The following is a 22293-nucleotide window of genomic DNA, read 5'->3' on the forward strand; positions in this document are numbered from 1 at the left end:
TGTTTAGTCCCAGAGATCTTGGATACAATTGCAGTATTCAAGTCCTTCCTTCAAGGTGTTTTCAAACACTTATTTTTTGTCATGTTTTTATTCAGCAAGGTTATCTTCCCTAAAGATACTAGTAAATAGAACATTTTTGTCTCATAGCTACCATCTTAATCCTGCATTTTTAGTCGCTCTTAGGTTTCTTGCTGATAATATTTGTCTCCCTAGCTTGAAAAGTTTCTCCTGGTGATCTGATGAGAGGAGGAAAGGGGTGTTTTTATTGAATGGTAAATGTGAATTTATTTACTTCAAAAAGTGTTAGTTGGGACCTTCATGTTCATTCTGTCCCACCTGCAGTCCTGTCTTAATGGTATTACTAGGGGCGATGGTGCTGCCACAATTGCTCTTTTATTAAACCTAGCTTAGTCATAACTACAAATTGGGCTGAAAATGAGATGTTCTCCTTAAAATATATTGTCGTCCAGTTTCCCTATGCTTCCTATCATATCCTACTACTGAAATCCTATTTGTTTCACGAACATTATCTCTTTCATTTTCTAATAAGTGTTTGTATTCCTGTTTTTGAATAAAGAAATATAGCCAGAGCCTTCTGCTTTATTAAAAAGACTTTCCATGAGTTTTTTTTTCTGAGTGAACAGATCATATCTGGCACTACAGAGCTCTGGTAGCACAGTGGTTAGAATGCAGCATTGCAGGCTAACTCTGCTCACTGCCAGGAGTTTGATCCTGATTGGCTCAAGATTGACTCAGCCTTCCATCCTTCTGAGGTCAGTAAAATGAGGACCCAGATTGTTGGGGGCAATAGGCTGACCCTGTAAACTGTTTAGAGGGGACTGTAAAGTACTATGAAATGGTATATAAGTCTAAGTGCTATTGCTATATCATAACCTATAATGTAACATTTACTGAACAATATGGTAGCTAATTATGTTATATAACTCCAGTTCCCTTACATGGAGACTAAAGTATACACCACATACTGCATTTCCCCTGTTCCCACATCATAGGTAGCTTTGAGCTGCAAAACAAAATCTCCATTCAAACAAAACTTCTACCTGCTGACTTCATTTGTATCTTGATAAAAACAATTTGCTACCCACCATGTTCATTTGGCATGAAGCAAAAAAAAAAACAAAAAACCAAAACCTATGAGAATCAGACAATGTATAGAAATTTAGCTTGACAGAACAATGGTTCCATTTACATGGTGCAGGATGGCTGATAAAAAGCTGCAGTGTTACAGAAGGGGAATATTTATTAGTGAACTATCTGTTATTTATTTGCTCTTTCATATAACATTGGATTGTCCTTTTTTAGTTCTTTGAGAAAAACAAAGGACCTGCACTGTTCAATTTCCAAAAATGGGTAATTTTAATGTTTTCATTAGAGATCAAAATAAACCCACCTGACCTATGTCCTTCCATCAAAATCTTATTGTCTCTTCTTGAATTATCCTTTTATTTGAAAGGAGGAGACAAGCAAACTGGCTACAATTGAAGATACTGACCTTGCTTTAGCTAAAGATGTTGTCAGGTCTCAACTAGAGTTTCTTTACTCCAAAAAATGGACTCTAATGAGGATTCAAATGCAAAATCTTTTTCATATTTTTAGAAACTAACTAATACTCAAGTAGCGTATGGTGACCAACCCAGATTGGGTTCTGCAACATTATCCTGGAACATGTATATTACCTTTCATTCATTAATGTTTCAATCAAGATATACTTTTGAGGTTATCAATTCTTTTACTTTCCAATTCTTTTGACCTACAAAATGACCCTATGTTGCAACAGACAATTAGCCTCTGCAACTCAGTCTTTACTTGAACTGGATTTGCATATCGTGCTAAATTAAAATATTGCTTTCTTCTGATTATGTAATATATGAGTGCAATTATTATAGATGGCAGGGAGCACTCAATGCTCAGCAGCATTGAGTTTGTCAACTGGAAAGTTGATAGCCAAGGTTCAAGACCTGAGCACTGCATGATGGGGTGAGCTCTCGTTACTTGCCCCAGACCCTGCCAACCTAGCAGTTCGAAAGCATGCAAATGCAAGTAGATAAATAGGTACCACTTTAGTGGGAAGGTAACAGGAAGGTAACACCTATGCACTGGTGTACAGTCATGCTGGTCACACGACCACAAAAGGGTCTTTGGACAATGCTGGCTCCATCGGTTAAGAAACAGAGATTTTAGATAATTATTAATAGTATTAATTGTATTATTATTGTTGTCTTAATTTGCTAATATTTGTTTTGAGAAGGAGTTAAAGTGTATTATGGTTTTGATTGATAGTTTAGTTGGTTTATGTTAGCTAGATTATGTTTGTTTATTTGTTACCCTGTAATCGCTCTGGGAACTGGGGGAGGGGGGGAGGGGATGGGCGGGTTTATATTGTAATTTGTAAAACTTTTAATTAAAACAAACAGAGATGAACAACACCCCCTAGAGTCAGACAGGATAAACCTTTGTTTTATAGATGAGTGTTATAGATCAACTTGGCTGTCAATAGTTTTAGGATGAGATCTTCTCTGACTCTGCTACTTTGACTCCTTTTTCTGGTGAATGCCAGGGTAAGAAGCCCTGGGACAATTAGATTAAAAGCCTTGAGTCTTGTTATGGAGCTACAGATCTTTCAAAGCCTCAAGCACTTTGTTTTTACTTGCAGAAGATCTATTTTAGCCCAGATAAGTTGAGTCATTGATAAAAGGTTTTAAAATTTGTCTATTGCTATTACTTTATGAGACTGTATTCATAATGTCATACACTATATTGCTAGAGAGACAATTCTTCTTCTTCTTCTTCTTCTTCTTCTTCTTCTTCTTCTTCTTCTTCTTCTTCTTCTTCTTCTTCTTCTTCTTCTTCTTCTTCTTCTTCTTCTTATTCTTCTTCTTCTTCTTCTTCTTCTTCTTCTTCTTCTTCTTCTCTCTTCCTCCTCTTCTTCCTCCTCTTCCTCTCCTCCTCTCCTCCTTCTCCTCTTCTTCCTCCTCCTCCTCTTCCTCCTCCTCCTCCTCCTCCTCCTCCTCCTCCTCCTCCTTCTTCTTCTTTCTTCTTCTTCTTCTTCTTCTTCTTCCTCTCTCTTCCTTCTCCTCTCCTCCTCCTCCTCCTCCTCTTCCTCCTCTCCTCCTCCTTCTCTTCTTCTTCTTCTTCTTCTTCTTCTTCTTCTTCTTCTTCTTCTTCTTCTTCTTCTTCTTCTTCTTCTTCTTCTTCTTCTTCTCCTCCTCCTCCTTCTCCTCCCTCCTCCTTCCTTCTCCTTCTCCTTCTCCTCCTCTTCCCCCTCGCTCTCGCCTTCCTCCTTTTTGAGAGAGAAGGACTGTTCCAAGGTCCCCCAGCTGACTTCATGCCTAAAGTTCGGAAATCACGTTAAAAGGTTTTCATGTAAAAACGAATTTCTAATTTTATTGTAGGTTATAAGGAAGGGAGAAGTGAGCTGCTGCTGGATTTGTACAGCTTGCAAGGAGAATGAATTTGTGCAAGATGAGTTCACATGCAAAGCCTGTGAACTGGGATGGTGGCCTAATGATGAGCTGACAGGTATGAGCAAATCTTTACAATAATAGTCTTACAATAACTACTCCAAAATAATAATGTTTATTTTACTTATTTATCTTCCATTTTCCTCCTTAAATTCAATTTCAAAGCAAGGTGTATAATGAATAGACAGAAAAAGTACAATACCTGGACAGTCACAAAAATATGTGTCTGATTGCACGTACAAAAAAAAAAAAAACAATCAATGTCCCTAAAGCAGTCATCATTTAGCAACTGCCTCATTTAGTGGCCATTCGCATTTATGACAATGATGAAAAAGTAACTTTGCCACCTTTCCTCACATTTATGACATTCATAGATCTGTAAAGCAAAAGAAAGCTGAAGTAAGATCATCACAGTAACAGTTTCACTTAGCAACTGCCTCACTTAACAACTGAATTACCAGTCCCACAGATTATCAACTGGGATTGCTAAACGAGAACTACCTGTAGATTGATACTTCGACATGGGGATGTACACTTCAGGCATTATCTTCCGGGCAGCTGTGATCCTCAGAGGAAAGAAAGGGGTATACAATCCTCCTGTTGTATGTTTCTCACTCTGTTATTTAAAGGCAATTCATGATGTCTACTTTAGGTCGTTTAGTCAAGTGGCAGAACTCTTATAAGAATCTCAGAGGAAAGTAGGTCAAATTTCTGTTTGGACCTTCCTAGTCTACCTTGTCATTGTCCTCTGATTCTAGCTGAACCAGTTTTGTGAATCGTAGCTGACATTCAAAAGTAAATTGGCAAGCAAAGCAGCTGTTGTGGAATAGGAGTCATATGAATGTAAGCTTTTGCATTTAAGTTCAATTGAAGTTTAACACAATTTTCAAAGAAAACATCATGGGGAGCATCTGACAATAACACAATGTGGATTGCTACTAGGATAATTTATAAGCAAGGTAAAAATCAATGGCATCAGTTAAAATTATGTAGTGAAAGCAAAAAGGAACACTGAATTTCTTCAAAAAGTCAAAAGAAGCCATCATTCCAAGTTAAGTCTGAAGGAGTGTGATGGCTCAGTGATTAAAAATACTGAACTTGTCAGCTTGACGGCCTGGGTTGAAGACCTGAGTGCTGCGCGACAGGGTGAACTCCCTTTACTTGCCCCAGCTCCTGCCAACCTAGCAGTTCAAAAGCACGCAAGTATGCAAGTAGATAAATAGGTACCACTTCAGTAGGAAGGTAACAGCATTCTGTTGCTGTTGGCCATGTGATCAAGGAAGTGTCTATGGAACACACTGGCTCTCTCAGCTAAGAAACAGAGATGAGCATTAGAGTCAGATATGACTGGACAAGGGAAACCTTTACCTTTAGAAATTCTGAATGAAAAAAAGTCACAATACATGCAGTATAATACATGCAGTTAGTTTCAGACAGTCGATTGTTATGTAATATTTCATCTTCCACATGAAAATTGCATATATCTTACTACAGAGAATATTAATGGAGGCAAATGAGTTTCTATGATAGGATGAGAACTTTATTTGACTTCTGGAATGTTTACAGCTGGAATAATGTAAAATTACTCAAAGCATCATAGCCGCTAGGATTAGAAATCATCAGCCTTTCAGGTAGCTAATATAACAAACACAAACTATGAGTATTAACACTATCTTTATAGTGTTTGGTAGGGTTACAGTAACAGAAACTTGCAAGTTTGAAAGTACTTCCCCCCTCCTTACTTTTACTTTCCCCAAAACTAGGGATGGTGCCTTCTGAGATGCTATCTTTATCCTTACCCCTCCTTTGGTCTCAGATGTCATTTATCAGACTTGACTAGGCTACAGCTCTACCTCCTTATCTCCCAAGGTCATTTCCTCATACCGTTACCTGACCTATCTTACCAGCCCTTAAATAACTCTATGGCCTTTAAATTCATTTCTGAACACAGGGCTCTGTTCTGGGCCCAGTGCTCTTCAACATCTTCATCAACGATTTGGACCAGGGGATAGACGGGGAAATCATCAAATTTGCAGACGACACCAAGCTGGCAGGAATAGCCAACACTCCAGAAGACAGGCTTAGGATACAGGAGGATCTGGACAGACTTGAACACTGGGCGCTATCTAACAAAATGAAATTCAATGGTGAAAAAAGTAAGGTTCTACATTTAGGCAAGAAAAACCAAATGTACAGGTATAGGGGATACCTTGCTCAATAGTAGTAACTGTGAGAGGGACCTCGGAGTCCTAGTGGACAATCACTTAAATATGAGCCAGCAGTGTGCTGCAGCTGCCAAAAAAGCCAACACAGTGCTGGACTGCATTAACAGAGGGATAGAATCAAGATCACGTGAAGTATTAATACCACTTTACAATGCCTTGGTAAGGCTAAACTTGGAATACTGCATCCAGTTTTGGTCACCACGATGTAAAAAAGATGTTGAGACTCTAGAAAGAGTACAGAGAAGAGTAACAAAGATGATTAGAGGACTGGAGGCTAAAGCATATAAGGAAAGGCTGCTGGAATTGGGTATGTCTAGTTTAATGAAGAGAAGGACGAGGGGGGACATGATAGCAGTATTCCAATATCTCAGGGGCTGCCACAAAGAAGAGAGAGTCAAGCTATTTTCCAAGGCACCTGAAGGCAGGACAAGAAGCAACGGATAGAAACTGATCAAGGAGAGAAGCAACCTGGAAGTAAGGAGAAACTTCCTGACAGTTAGAACAATTAACCAGTGGAACAACCTGCCTCCAGAAGCGGTGAATGCTCCAATATTGGAAGTTTTTAAGAAGAGACTGGACAGCCATTTGTCTGAAATGGTATAGGGTTTCCTGCCTGAGCAGGGGGTTGGACTAGATGACCTCCAAGGTACCTTCCAACTTTATTATTATTATGGGATCATCGCACAGTCAGCCAGATGTTCAGACTGGATTTGGCATTTTGTCTACCTATCGAGTCCTTACCCAGGACCTGGGATAGGCAGATGTGGATGTTTGATGGTATTACAGATATCGTCACAGGATGGAAGCAGTTCCTAGTAAGGCCGCCTTTTGCAATTGTAGTAGTAGTAGTAGTAGTAGTAGTAGTACATCTGAAAATGGAAATTAGGTTAAACAGCACAGAGTTTGGCGTGGGTAGGAGACACTTAGCACAACCCAATGGATTTGCAACACAAACCCAAGCTTACTAAAAAAAAAAAATCCAAGCCATATTTACCCCTGATCAATCACATTAATATTCCCTTCACTTTACTCCTAGGAAAAGAAAGGATGAAAGCATTCATTATACTTTGCTTCCAGTTGCTATTCCCTTCTTCTCCCCACCCCACCCCAAGAATGACACAGAAGAGATCTTCATGTCCTTTCTGCCTGCTGCTCAGTCTGCCTGCTGTATGGGTCAGGAACCAATATGGCATGGTAGTTAGAATGCTAGGCTATAACAGGTTAGACACAAGTTCCCACCACCATGAAAGTTCACTGGATGGATTTGGGTCAGCTTTTCTCTCTCAACCCAATCAGCTACATACAAGGTACAAGGTACAGGTGCAAGATTCTTATAGGGAAAAATATGAACAGGAGTTGCTATTCTTGCTACTGTGTTCCTGGAGAAAAGATAGGAATCCAGGAATGTTTTTAGCAATACCCAGGGCTTTTTTTCTCATAGAACGCCCAGAACAGAGTTCCGGCACCTTTTTTGGATGGAACCTTGTAGGGTAGGCAAGGCGGGTTATATGAAGTGTGTGAGTTCCGGCACCTTTTTTTTTTTTTTTTTAGAAAAAAAGCACCAGCAATACCCTTAGTAGGAATTTGATGTGTATGCACATTGCTGTTAGTTATACCACCCGGAAAACTACAAATAATTTGAATTAATACTTTTCTTTTTAAAAAAAAAAGAACAGGCGTTTATTTTGGGTGGTCAGATCATAAATGAGATTGATGTTATACAATTTCTGCATTCCGAAACTTGAAGTAGTTGTATATTCTTAAGAGTTTAAAATTTACAGCTAGTTTTCACCACATGTATCATAGTTGCAGAGTAGCATTGAGATTATTGGAACATTGTGAGGGAGTAAAATTGTAGGTGGCAAGAACTGCTTTAAACCATCCAACTCCTATATTTCTTGGAAATTTATTTGGTTTTTTCTTCTGCTCAGTAGGCATTTATAATTCATTTAAAACTTTACATACTCATGCCTACATTATCGAACTCATGACTGTTGACCAAATAAATTAGCACCTAAACTGGGCAATCAGCATAAATAAGATGATGTATCCCACTCATGTACCCTTAACCTAGTAGATCTTTTATCCCTGTTTTTTCTACAAAGTGAATGCAGAGTTTCATTTAGGTAAAACAAACAAACAAAAAATACATTACCTTGACAATTAATGAAACTGAAACTGCTGGATTTCTGGCTGTCCAGATTACAAGTGATGCAGACAAATAATTACATAGATAATGCTGTCAAGTAGAATAAGGACTGAAATGCATGATATCTATTTAAAATTTTAAAAATCCATTCTTAATGTTGCTTTTAATAGTCAGGCATATTGTCTAGTAATAATCAAAATGTCCAGCCACTTTAAAAATGAAATGCCTCTGCTATCTAACTGTCTTATATACTGTAAATGTCTCAGAAGCTGAATAAATATGTTGGCAGGAGAATTAATTTTGTCTGTGTATTACTAAATAGAAACTGTAACTAACATCTATTTGGTCTGAATGCTGTCCTGGGGATGTTCGTTGACCTTGAAGTTGTAAGTATACAGTTTAGAAATAAATAGATTCTGAGAACTAAACTCTTCTTCAAATTGCCATGAAAAATTAAGAAGAGTCTGTTCTTTTTTTATGTGGAGTAAGAAATTACAACAATGATACACAAGAGGACTTGCAGTTACTGTATGTGGTAGGCTTTCCCTTGCGTTTCCTCTTTCTTTTGTCCAAATTCTTGGAGCAGATTTAGCAAATACCCAGGGAGCTGGAAGGAGGAAGGATAATCTATTCTGTTGGCAGATTTTGTTCTACCAATGGAAAGACATAATTAGATGAAGCTTTTCACTGTCTTTTGTGCAAAAATCACTTGTTTTGATATGAATGCAGGATCACTTCTCTTATGCAACTGCTCTTTAATGATCCCAAAGGAGCTTTTTATTTTGCTATATTTGTCTGCTCATCCAATCATTTCTTTTTCTTTTTTCTATCCGGTAGGCTGCAAACCTATCCCTGTAAAGTATCTGCAGTGGAGTGACATAGAGTCCATTGTAGCTGTGGTCTTCTCTTGCCTGGGCATCCTCGTCACCATGTTTGTTACCCTTATCTTTGCACTGTACAAGGACACCCCTGTCGTCAAATCCTCTAGCCGGGAGCTGTGCTACATAATACTTGCGGGGATCTTCCTTGGTTATATATGCCCTTTCACCCTCCTTGCTAAGCCCACTGTCGCCTCGTGCTACCTCCAGCGTCTTCTGGTGGGACTTTCCGCTGCCATGTGCTATTCTGCCCTTGTAACAAAAACTAACCGCATTGCACGCATTCTGGCAGGGAGCAAGAAAAAAATTTGCACCCGCAAACCACGCTTCATGAGTGCTTGGGCCCAAGTGGTCATTGCCTCCATTTTGATCAGCGTACAGCTGACATTGGTTATTACACTGGTCATCATGGAACCCCCTTTCCCCATCCTTTCCTACCCCAGTATCAAGGAAGTCTTTCTGATCTGCAACACCAGCAACTTAGGTGTGGTTGCCCCAGTGGGCTACAATGGACTCCTCATCATGAGTTGCACTTACTATGCTTTCAAAACTCGCAACGTGCCCGCCAATTTCAATGAAGCTAAGTATATTGCCTTCACTATGTACACAACCTGTATCATCTGGCTTGCCTTTGTACCTATATACTTTGGGAGCAACTACAAGATCATTACAACTTGCTTTGCCGTGAGCCTGAGTGTGACAGTTGCCTTGGGGTGCATGTTCACTCCCAAGATGTATATCATCATTGCAAAGCCCGAAAGAAATGTCCGCAGTGCCTTCACCACTTCAGATGTGGTGCGTATGCATGTCGGGGATGGCAAGACACCTTGTAGGTCCAACACTTTCCTCAGCATATTCCGGAGAAAGAAGCCAGGCGCTGGAAACCCAAAGTAAGTACTTTGACAATGCACCTCTATAACACTCTCTTTTTCTCTTCCTTGTTCTTCCAAAACCTATGTGTTCAAAAAAATATTTTGCATTAAAGAAGCTAAGCAAAGCAAAATCTGAAATAGGGATTTGTTCTTCCTCTTTGCTACTCTGAAACTGCAATCAGTCTAATATTCTGACATGTTCTTATCATCTCCAGTCTTATAAACCTTTCTGGTTTCCTTTGATTTTTGTTTTCTGCTCACTAATAATGTGCATATAAAATAATCGGACAGAACAGTGAACTATCAACAAATCTTGGAAAGGCTGTTTTTACATCTGCAATAATTTTTCATTCTGTGCCAATACAGTCACACAATGAAGAATTTACTAAACCTTTACTAACTTATACATTAGGCTTCTCACAGAGACAACTGAAAATCTCAGCTCTCCAGATGCTCAGCCTTTACTCAGTATGAGATACTCAGTAGAAAACTCACACGCATCACGCCACAAGATTGGTTTCTTTAATACAGACAAGAAAGAAACTTTATACTGTACATAAAGAAGAATTACTATCTCAGGTGTTTAAATTCTAAGCCTGCTCTTGCTTCTTTGAATCAACAGATATTTGATTGCTCTCTCAGTCTTGAGAGACATTGCTCTGTATTGACTTCATCTTGTACATTATGGGCCTTTCTAATAAACTGAGATTCTATTATGCTCAGTGGTTGACTAAAACTGAATTGAACAGTCTTAATTGTCTAAGAGTGCTTTTGTCTCAATAAGCTTTTTTCACAGTCCAATATATGACACCTGGAAAGGTTCTTAAAGTCATTTCAAATTCAGTGTTTTTCTGACTCTTGTTCTGCTTAACAAAAATACTCACCCAAACTACCCTGCAAATCTGTCAAAGTTGTTGGAAGGCTGTGCACAGAACAGCACTTTAGCCAACAGATTGATGAATGTTGTATTTCAGCAGCTTTCAGCTGGCTGAATCTTTTCCCTAGAAAAAATACGCCTCACATTGTTTATGAATTATAGTGCAAGACTCTCTAAGAAAACTCTCCCTGAATTCTGTGTGGATATGGCAGAACCTTATGATTCATTCACTCCATCATTTTTTCTCTGCCTGATGAAAAATCCTGGGAGTTTTTTCTATTCATGCAGTCTCCATTGAAAGAAGAAATTAATAGAGGCTTTTCTGTGGTTTTCCCTTTATTCAAACACTAGGAAAGAATGTTGTGGGATGTTAATTATATGCAGAAGTAACTGTAGGGCAATTAGATGAATTTCTTACCTAATAAAACAAAGTTTACAGACACTTCTATATAATATAGAGATGATATTTGAGACTATCATTACCATCCTTATCATGATCCAACTAATTTAATTTAATATTCATACTTGAGTAATTTCATAGGATTCTACATAGTGTTATTTCTAGATTGGTATTATTAGACAAAAGTGGTTCATCTTAGAATAGAAAGTAATGGTAAGCTAAGCTATTTTTTATTATTTTGAATAAAATTCAGTTGATGCTTGATATTCATCAAAGCTTAAGAATTTGAAGGGCTCAGTTCAGGAACTTCTGGAAATGTAATTGCAATGGATCTTCTCAAGACAGCAGGTATGCAACTACCAGGATAAAAAAAAAAAATGCCCTGAAATAGCAATCCATGTAAACTTTTAAAATTTATTTAGTTTTTTGTTACAATAGTGGCGCAGAAGAATCATTAGAGCCGTGAATTTGGGAAGATTACATGTACAAGAATAGGTAAATGTTATACTTAATTATTTTTTGTCCTTTGAGGAATGTTATGTTATGAGGAACACAATATTTCTGGCAGGTTTTTTAAAACCATTTTTGTTCTTTTTCGAGGACCAATATAAAATGTTAAAATAATTACTCTGATAATTTTATAATTCTTATCTTTTTATTTATTAAGTTTTAAAAACAAAGGAACAGCATTAAAATGTCCAAAGAATATCAATAAATATTGCCAAATTAGAGATAGGAGAAGAATAGATAACAATATTGAACATTTTATAATCAGCAATAAGGTCCTGATCATTTGCCGTTGAAAAAAACTACATCATAAACTCCACTGAGAATTTAGTTCTAGAAAAAAAAATGGAAGTAGATAAAAAACTGGAAGAATTAAAAACCATTCCCCTATCTTTCTGGCTCATAATATCTCCCAAAATGCACTAAAATGCTATTTATTTTTATAGTTGAATTTGCATACAACTTATGGACTTTGAGGGAAAAAGTATTTATGACTGTTTACTTTGTGTGAAAATACATATAAAAATAAACATTTTGGAGAGTTTTATTTTTAAAGAATCAGATTATTGCAGAAACAAACAGAATGTATTAATGAACTATCATGGGGAGGAAATGCTAACAGAATTAGTCAAGAGAGCAAACAATTTCCTTCAAAAAAAGATTTTATTATAAAAACATCTTAAAATAAAGATTTTAATATAATTTCATATCCGTTCGTTTCAATACAAAATGGGCATGACTCAGAAACAGGCTATTTGTTTATAAGAGCTGCTAGAGAACAAAAATGGAAGTGGATAAGAAAGAATGAGGCAATTTTATAGAGTCAGGTATTGTAAGAAACAAAATACCATCTCTTCTCGGCTAAAAAAAAAATCCAGTCTTTATCCATAGTAGAAATTCAAAATAGTTGTATTAAATGAATGCTCACCTTTGTAAATGTTCAGATGATCTGTCTGAATTTATTTATTTATTTATGAGACTTATACACCACTTTAAGTGCAAGCACTCTCTAAGCGATGTACACCAGTAAGCAATGTATATATATATTTTACATTGCCCCCAACAATCTGGGTCCTCATTTTACCTACCCCGGAAGGATGGAATGAGTCAACCTTGAGCCGGTGAGATTTGAACTGCTGACCTGCTGAACACAGTCAGCTAAAGTGGCCTGCAGTACTGCACTCTAACTGCTGCGCCACCTCAGCTCATTAAAGTTCATAGTATCTAGTTTACATGTAATGTTAAGCCATAATATGGTTTGAGATTTTGGGGCTCAGTGTAATTTAGCCTTATTTGGAACCAGGGACTCTGGGAAGTAAAACATGGTTTAAAAATCCTGGCGTAGGGTGTTGACTGAATTCACCCAGTATGAAACGCCAAACTGCCCACTGTGTCATTCTGTTGCAACAGAAGACACAACTGCATTCTAATTGGTATCCAGCTCTAGTTTAACCTGGAGTTCTTCTATTGCTCAAATATATTCTCATTTCCATCTATAAGAAGGGGCAAAATAATCTAAAAGTAGCCTTGCCTTGTAGTAAAATATATATTACCAGTGCATTTATGCAACTTTGACACTTCTCTTTGTAAATGTGAAATTGTGGGCATTGTCCAGGTGATCCTATTATTCTGGGCTTTCAGATTCTGACTGAAAATTTCATCCTTCAAGGTGGAAGGCCGGATGCTTATTCTTTTATCTTCCATAATCATCCACCTGCCCTGATTTCTCTCTGTGTAATCTCTTCTGGCCCTCACCTTACACCCCTTTCCAATCCATTAGCCCAAGTTTTTCTTCTGTATTCCAATCAGTAGCAAAAGTCATGCCTATTAAATCTAGCCATTCTTTTTGTTCTGTCCATGTCAGTCTCCCACCCTTCCAGAAGAGGGAGGCCAAGACCAAGCCAACACTGCCTCCAAGCTCCCCCTCAAAGAAGCAGTCTTTATTAACACAGTCAAGGAAGGGAGCTCTCTGCTGTACCCTATTCATTCCTTTGCATTAGCCTGCAAATTTAATGGCACAAGATGGCAGTGCAGCTTCCCTGTCTTGCTTACTGATTTTCTCTAGGATGTAATAATGCCAAAATAGGACAGAGTACATTAACATTTTCCAGGAGAAAGACACACAACCTCATTTTCATAACGGCGTCTAGAGCAGCATTCTCCAGCCTAATATAGTCCAGATGTGTAAGATTACAAATCCATTGTTCTGTCTGAGATGAAATAAGTTTTTGGCTAATACATGAGCGCTGAGGAATTTTGGGAGTTGAAGTCAACAAGTCATAAAAGGGCCAAGTTTGAAGACCCCTGGGCTAATACATCTCTGTGTTGCGAAGACTGGTGGTGATGGGACAGGGGAGGGGGGTTGCTCTTAGTTTATTTTCCTTGTTATTGCTTTAATTTGTTGCTTGACTCTTCACTGAAACAGGATATAAAAAAGTCCCTACTAACCTTTTCAAATAATATTTTTCAATAATAGCAAAAGGAATTACATGAGGAAAAACGTTTATCTTTTTTAAGATATTTAAAATATTTATCTAAATATTTATCTGCAATAGGCATGTAATGTGTAAATAATCTCTGTATGAGTTATACGTTATAAGAACACATTTTTTTAATATTGGACAATAGTCCAATATCTCAAAACTGGCGTTAGATACTTTCTGAGAAAAATCTTTTTCTTATAACACTTTTAATATTTGACCTTTTCCATTGATTTTTCTCTGCTGGGACTTTATGAAATTAGAAACTAATATTAAACTATATCCAGTACATGGATGAATGGATATATGAATATTGCATGAAAAAATAAAAACACTGCCATGACCATATAGAACAGATGCAAGCCTAAACTTTAACCCAAGCTTGTTTCCAGAAGCAAAAATGCTGCTACACATCAGTTTTTCAGTGGAGATGTACATCTTATACTGCATAATCATTAACATGCTGATGAGTGTCCAGGAAAATAACATTAACTTTAAAGTACTGTCTCAGCAAGCCAAATAGCTGTAAATGTGAAGTCCTTGGTGCTGTCTGAACTCTGGTTGTTTGCTTGCAGATGTTTTATTACCCAACTAGGTAACATCATCTATGCACTGGGTATTTTAAAGAGGAGGCTTTTGCAGGGTTTTTAGTTATTGTCCATCATTTGGAGTTGGGAGACAATATAAAACTTAAAACAAATAAGAACCATAAATCTCATGAATGGAAAGAAAGGGAGCTTAGAATCATAGAGTCAACAGTGTTCTGAACCATTGTCCTATCATCTCTCCTGAACAGTTGTATTGGGGATATTTTCTCCATAACAACCCCCACCCCACAATAACCAAAATTCAGACAGCACCAAGGTCTCCATAATTTAACTCTGAGCTACATATTCTCTTCTACTGGAGATATTTGTGAAGATAAGACTTGGTTAACCATCATATGTAACTCAATCAACATCTGTAACAAAGAGGCAAATTCTAAACCAGTTCTGAATGATGTTTATCTAGCTTAGTTCCCAGAGAGAGAAAACCCCTTATCTATCTATCTCCTTGTCAGTTGATAGCCAATACTTAATATTAATTTCTTGTCATGTCCATCTGTTGCTTCTTATGAAAAAAAGTGTTCAGACCATCACTGATTCCTGAGGAATAACAAAACAAACAAACAAATAAATAAATAGAATTCAGCTGAAGGTGGTCTTCTAAATCTAAGAAACTAACTCCATTGGAATTTCCTTTTCTTCTGCTCAACAGTCATGTCATTGGGCTTTGGCAGAGGGAGATGCAGACTTCAATAATAGTAAAAATGAACTTTCAAATATTTTTGTTTGATTTCTTCTTTCTATCTTTTTTATTCTTTTCCACTCAATGGGATGTTGGAAAGGAATAATGTAAAGGGATTTAGGAAATTGTCTCTCCATCCATCTATCAGCAGAATAGCTTTCCAAGAATAGACAGAATGGGACCAGATTTAATGTAGGAGAAAAAGTCAGTAAAAGTAGCCAGGTTGAAAATTGGTCCAGATTTGGGAGGGAGGGCTGCTATGGAGAAAATATTCCCAATACAACCCTATGGAGGATGTGATTGGACAATGGTTCAGAACACTGCTGACTCTATGATTCTAAGTTCCCCTTCTTTCCATTCATGAGACTTATAATTTTTATCTGCTTTTAATTTTTATATTGTCTTCTAGCTCCAAATGATGCACAATAATTTAAAAACGGCAATGACCCCTCCTGCAAAAAGTCAAAGAGTTAAACAAATATATAAATAATTGTTCCCACAGATACCAATATGCTTCACCAAGATCACATCACCACCACAGCCAATATGAAAAAAGGTGAACAGGTAATAGGTCTACCCATGTTTTCCCTGAAATAAGACCGTGTCTTATATTAATTTTTGCACCAAAGACGCATTAGGGCTTATTTTCAGGGAAATACAGTACTAAATGCATCCATCTGGCTGATGATCTTAACTGGGGCTTATTTTGGGGGTAGAGCTTATATTATGAGTATCCTGAAAAATCATGCTAGGGCTTACTTCCTGGTTGGGTCTTATTTTTGTGGAAACCCTATATGTATTCTTCATGCCTGAAAAAAATCCTAATGTATTAAGAATCGTTTCAACTCCTAACCTGTTGAAACTTGAAAATGACCAGATTTTTTTTAACAAACAGCAAATACATGTTTGGTTTGTGCTAGGTCTGAAAATATTTTTTTCAAAGCATTCTGGACTCATAGATAAATCTGACAAGAACCCATTAGCAATTATTATTTAAAACTAGAAATGCACATGGGAAAAAATGAACATTGCCCGTAAACCCCTTTTATAATCCGTAAGGAATATAAAAGTTCCTTATTTTAATTTGTCCATTTATCTTTTTTCCTCTTCTCTCAAAATGCCATGAGATTAAAAAATAAAAAATTAAGGGATTATAAATGTTTATAACAATTTAAGTTTATTACAGTCAAACATAAAGTCAGATTGAAATTGGATGATTCTGAAACATTAAACGTATTTTACAGACTGTAATATCCATTAATTACTTCAAACAGCTAGTCATTTTCCCTATTTTCGTTTATACATCTTTTGAGGCCAAATGAAAAGGCTATTTGGAAAGTAAATTTAACCATTTAGTTGAAACTAAATTCCACTGAAATTGATTGGATTTACTTCCAAATGATAGTCTTTGATTATATTATGAGCATTGAGGAGTTAATAAAGGCTAAAGGAAAATGGAGTCTTTTTATAGGGAAATAATGCCAAGCAGGCTGAATATAGGATGCTGAGGGAGAGGGAGAAGGAAAATCATTCATGCTATTTATTTATAAAATGAATTTTTCTTGGAAATACACATTTTTTAAAAAATAACAATAAAATAAGGTTTTATAATACTTTCTTTTTAGATTCTATTTCAACATGTGACTATGCCTAATAACTTCATCAAAAACTCCTCAGATTCTGACTATATTAAAAAATAATAATCACATAAACAGTTTCTAAATTTGTACTTGGAAAGATTGGAAAATCTACAAACTTATTATTAAGTGATTTGAAAATCACATATTATATGCTGAAAAATGAAGTCATTGCTTACTCATTTTAATGCCCACTCAGCAATTAAACAAAGATTCATGCTTCCCCTTTTATGTCTCTATTTATTATAAACTGTTTACCTTTAACTACATCATTCAATTTTCCATTCTGTGTTGAAACAAAAATAAAAAGTCCTGTGGACTACATGACAAGTGATCAAATAATCAAACACCTAAAGAAATGCTTCTGAAAAGAATACTATTTCAATAATGCATGAACAATTCACAAATGCCTGCAGAATTCCTGGGGATATTTATTTATATTCTTGAAGTTTTCAAATAAAACAAAGGCACCCACATATATACTGTATATATTAGCAACTCTCTCCTTTATTCTTATTAAAAGAGCCGAGGTGGCGCAGCAGTTAGAGTGCAGTACTGCAGGCCACTTTAGCTGACTGTGTTCAGCAGATCAGCGGTTCAAATCTCACCGGCTCAAGGTTGACTCAGCCTTCCATCCTTCTGAGGTAGGTAAAATGAGGACCCAGATTGTTGGGGGCAATGTAAATATATATATATATATATACATTGCTTACTGGTGTAGACCGCTTAGAGAGTGCTTGCACTTAAAGTGGTATATAAGTCTCATAAATAAATAAATAAATTGTGTGTGGGACACACAATCCCAACATGATCTTACCAACATTGCAAAGATCTCTTCACTGTTAACAAGAGAAATATCTTAAATATATGCATGCAGTCTGAATATCAATGAAATTATTAATGTTGTACTAATGCATTAATTTCCTTCAATGTTTTCTATTCTGTTAACATCATTTCCCCTTTTCTTCATCTTATATTTAGGTGAGCTTTGTTAAATTTTAACGGAGAAGAATGCTAAATTTTGAATGTTTGATTTTCAGTGTTCTCTCTCTTGCATATTCTACTCAACAAGAATTAATTACAGTGCACTGCCCAAATGTTAGCTTTGGCTCAGAAACTTATGCAAGACACATTGACAGATATTTATTTTACTTTATTGGTTTATCAAATTTAGAGACTGCTCATCTCATTCACAGGGCAACTCATCACTCTGTGCCAATCAGTCTGAGGGAGCCTTGCCCCCCATCACCTCCCCTACTTCAAATAATCTCTGCCAGGAATATGTTCTCAGATAGTACAATAATTATACATGACATCCGTTTGTGAAATTTGGTGACAATCCGAGATCTGAGTGAATCTAAGTAAGCAGAAGATGCTTACTCTGCCTTTCTTTGCTTTTTGTAATTCTCTGTTCTGCCCTTAAAAAGAACTGGGTTCTCTAATGGGTCATATTTCCTTAGTACCTGATAGGTCTGCTACTCCTGTTTATCTTTTAATTTTGTAAACATTTTCAAATTTCCAGATCTGGGCTTCAAAAACCCAGATGGTCATTGATGTCAGCAACAGTTTCTGTAAACAAGTTGCTCGTGATCATTGGATTTTTTCAGCCCAGATTTGATAGTCCTATTTTAAAGAAAATAAATTATCTTGCTACATACCAAGCACCATCATCATGGTCCAATGGGGGACCATCAGGGAAGACCACAAATGTAAACTAGAGTGAGATTTAAAATAAATAAATAAATAAATAAGGAAGACTGAAATGGGAAATCTCTTCTATTTTAGTGCCTAGAAAGGATCTGAATCTGTCCATGAAGTTACCAGGAATCTTCCTTGACTTGAAAGCGACTTTATCTTTACCTTGCTCAAGAAGAATCAATAAGGCTTCTGCAAATGTAAACCTTTTGTTTGGGAATGTCAGCAATCCCATAGATAGATGGATAGTCCTTGTACGTGAAGGATTTCAAAAAGCCTTCTGAAAGACTGTCAAAAATCAGAAGCAATGTTCTGTTCTGGGCTGGGGGAAAAAGGAACAAAAATAAATGGACAGGGTTTTTTTATAGCAGGAGATGTAAAATGTGACGTTATCTAACTGACCTAAAAGATCTAGAATTGCAGATGAACAGTTAGCAAGTCAAGCTGGCAAGGATACAAAATGGTTTGTTTCTCAGCAGAGAGAGAAGTAGAGTGATTTTAATGACTCAAAAGGATCCCTTCAAAATTGGCAAATGCAGTTCTGTCTAAACGCAATGCAACGCATATTGGGGCAAGAAACACAAATACACTGGGGTATTCTGAACGAGCTGGCAGTGCCTGACCAGGAAAAGTTACTCTTGCTGTCATAGATCATTCAGTGAAAATGTTAACCTAGGACACAGTGGCTGTTAAAAAGACAAAAACATTCCATTTTGTGAATCATTAGGGAAGAGATCAGGATTAACATATCCATTAACAATGATGTGATCACATTGGATGTTTATATTTCCCATGGCATCTGAAAATATGGGGATAAAAAAATGTGGAAAAAGACAATCTCTTCAAATCTGTAATATGGAGTCATGTTGTTTTCCTGTTTGAGTTGGGCAGGTTTCCTTAAAGCAGTGGTTCTCAACCTGTGGGTCAGGACCCCATTTGGGGTCGAACGACCATTTCACGGGGGTCGCCAAACAACGCAGTCTGCCATTTTCCCCCCTTTTCCTTAGCTGTGCTACTCCCTTTTATTCTGTTGGCTTTTGAAAGCCAATAGAATAGACTCTCTTGAATAGAGTCTAATTCTATTGGCTTTCAAAAGCCAATAGGAATTGTCCAGACTGTCTCTGCCCTGCTGAGCCCGCCAAAAGTCCCATTCTGCAAACGGTGCTGCAAGTTGTCTGCAGCGAAGGCAAGCTGTCTGGAAGTTTCCACCCCTCCCTGCTGAGCAACTACTAAAAATGTAAGTAAAAGAGGGCTAGGGGTGGGAGGTGGGAGGCCGGCGGGCGCAGGGAGGATTGCTGGCATGCGTGGAGCCCGGCGGGTGCCTTACCTCCCTTGGGCTGGGCCAGCTGGTGGCCCAGCTGGTGGTCGGCCTGCGCCGTCGCTGCCCCTTGCCAGTTACACCTCAGCCGGCGCAGGGGGTGGCACCATGCATGTGCGGCGCTCCTGGGCAGGGAAAGTCCTTGACTTACGACCGGTTGGATAGTCCTCGACTTACGACTGGTTGAGTAGTCCTCGGCTTACGACCGGTTGGGGGTCGCGGCATTAAAAAGGTTGAGAACCACTGCCTTAAAGAGATGGAGAGCAAATGAAGAGATGTGAATTTATTCATTGCATGAGTGTAATAACATACTTGGCTGTCAAACTTTTGCCTATAAAATAACTATATATCACAATGTATTATTACTAACAAAACGATAATACAGTTTTTCATATTTTTTTAAAACAGAGTTTGTACAAGCAGTATATGATGCATTATTTCCAGAAGAAGCTAAATTTGCATCATGTCCAGAAAAAGCTAAATTTTCCTATGAGCCATAAGAACAACTTTTGCAATGGGTTCAGTACAACAACTACTTTGTATGCTTTTTGCTTAACAATTTGGAGGTTGCAGTACTGGAGTAATTCCTCTTCCTTGCTATTTCTTGCCTTTAAAAAGGGTGCCAAGGGGGAGTTTAAAACATATACCACAGTGAATCACTTGAAATTACTCAGTTGAAACTTAGCAGACTTAATGTCCTTAATATGCTTAGTAATCTGTCCCTAATAAAGCTTCTCTGTATCTACAGGAACTGTTGTTAAGCTAACTGACCTATAAATTCCTGAATTCCCCAGATCCTTTTAAAAAGTTAATGTTCCATTTGTTTGTTTTCAGTCGTTGGCTGCCGAGGCCAATCTTAGACAATAAAAAGGTGTTAGAGTTTGGTTAGAAGACCAATTTTGATGTTGAATTCTCCCCTAAGTGCTTATATGTTGTTGTTTTGTTATCATTGGTCTTATTTTGTAAAAACAATATCACTGCACATTCTTTTTTTTTTCTTCCTCTCCCTCTGATTTGCATTTTACTTTCCATTTGTTTGGATTGCAAGCAAGTCTGTATTCTCTTTTTTTTTTCTCCACACTTGAGCAAGGTATTCACTTTCCAATAGAATTTGTCCACTTTTCTCATAGCTTTCTTGGCTCTATTTGTTAACAATGCACACTCCCTCCGAATCTAATTATCTTTCTTGATTGGTCTGGCACCATCTAAAGGCTATTTGTTATTTTACTATTATCGTGAAATTTATTCCTATCATTAAAATTATCCCTAAGTGGTACATATTATAAAATGTAACAAATTGAATATATAAAAACCAACAGAGCATCTCTTTAATAAATATTACTAATATCAATGCAGCATCAAATACCAAGGAGAACAGAGATATTACTTGATGCATAGCAAGTGGAGAATATATTGGGGAATAGAAGCCATAGCTGAAAACATTTGGTTCTGGGTGACTGCCATATCACAGTCTGCAGAATATAACATCATCAACAAAACCTCCCTTGGCAGCTATAGTAATCCAACAGAATCTAGACAGGAAAGGATATTTCATTTCCTGAACTTTTAAAAAAGTGTTTGATTCTTAACAAACAAAATAGGGAAGGCGATCTGTGTAAAATAGGCACCTTACACAGTTTCCTGGGCATGGTATGTCGTCCATCACTTTTCCGCTATATTCTGCATCAAGTTTGTACCAATTTCAAGCACAGATCCAAATAGAGAGTCACACAGCAGTCCAAGAAGGAAGTTAATAATCCATGCATTACTGTGGCAAAAATATTTCTCTCCAAGCCAGATGCACCAATTAAAAGGGACAGTACAGTGTATTTTCCTGCTATGGAAATTTTAGTAAATCTAGAGATACTCCTATTTATTTATTTATTCATTCATTCATTCATTCATTCTGGGCCTGTAAATTCCCCAAGTTCTATAAACACTCACTATCATTCAGTGTGTAACAAACTTGTTGTGATCCAATCCATCAAGATGTTCAAGCACTGATCAAGAGAAATAGCCAATTTAAATGCACTAGAGAAAAGCCAGCTATCATTTACATGTCAGTGACATCATACCTCAGATTTCTAATGACATTCTAATGCCATTACATACTTGTTAAATAGCATTTTGGGTGAAGTTCTACTCAATAACACTCTAAGAAAGTACTAACATAGAATTATTCAGAGCTACTTACTCTCTGGAATTGGCTATACAAATTACACAGAGTCGTTGCAAAATACTTTTCCAGTCTCCAGTTTATTGAGGTTGGCCAGAAGAATTTTAGCAGAATCCTTAAGAAGGTTATATTTCCTTTCTTTATCTCTAGTTCTCTTTCTTATAGAAATAATCTATAAGAATATATAAGAGTAATTCTGTCCCTGAAGTGGGCCACCTGAACATAGGCTTTAAAACAGTGGTCCTCAACCTGTGGGTCGGGACCCCATTTGCGGTCGAACGACCATTTTACGGGGGTCGCTAAACAAGGC

General features: G+C 37.2%; 1 protein-coding gene across 3 annotated transcripts in view; it reads left to right on the forward strand.

Annotated features, from left to right (window-relative positions):
* GRM1 (glutamate metabotropic receptor 1) overlaps positions 1 to 22293 on the forward strand; it is a 195700-nt gene that overhangs the window by 160771 nt on the left and 12636 nt on the right. For all 3 annotated transcript variants that reach the window (XM_039346855.1, XM_039346856.1, XM_039346857.1), the window contains 2 exons: positions 3414 to 3540; positions 8694 to 9624. In XM_039346855.1, the coding sequence (XP_039202789.1) occupies positions 3414 to 3540; positions 8694 to 9624 (1058 nt within the window). The remainder of the gene's footprint in view (positions 1 to 3413; positions 3541 to 8693; positions 9625 to 22293) is intronic.

This window comes from Crotalus tigris, unplaced genomic scaffold, assembly GCF_016545835.1.
Source record: "Crotalus tigris isolate CLP2741 ecotype Arizona unplaced genomic scaffold, ASM1654583v1 scf7180000018030.5226217, whole genome shotgun sequence".
Taxonomy (NCBI): Eukaryota; Metazoa; Chordata; class Lepidosauria; order Squamata; family Viperidae; genus Crotalus; species Crotalus tigris.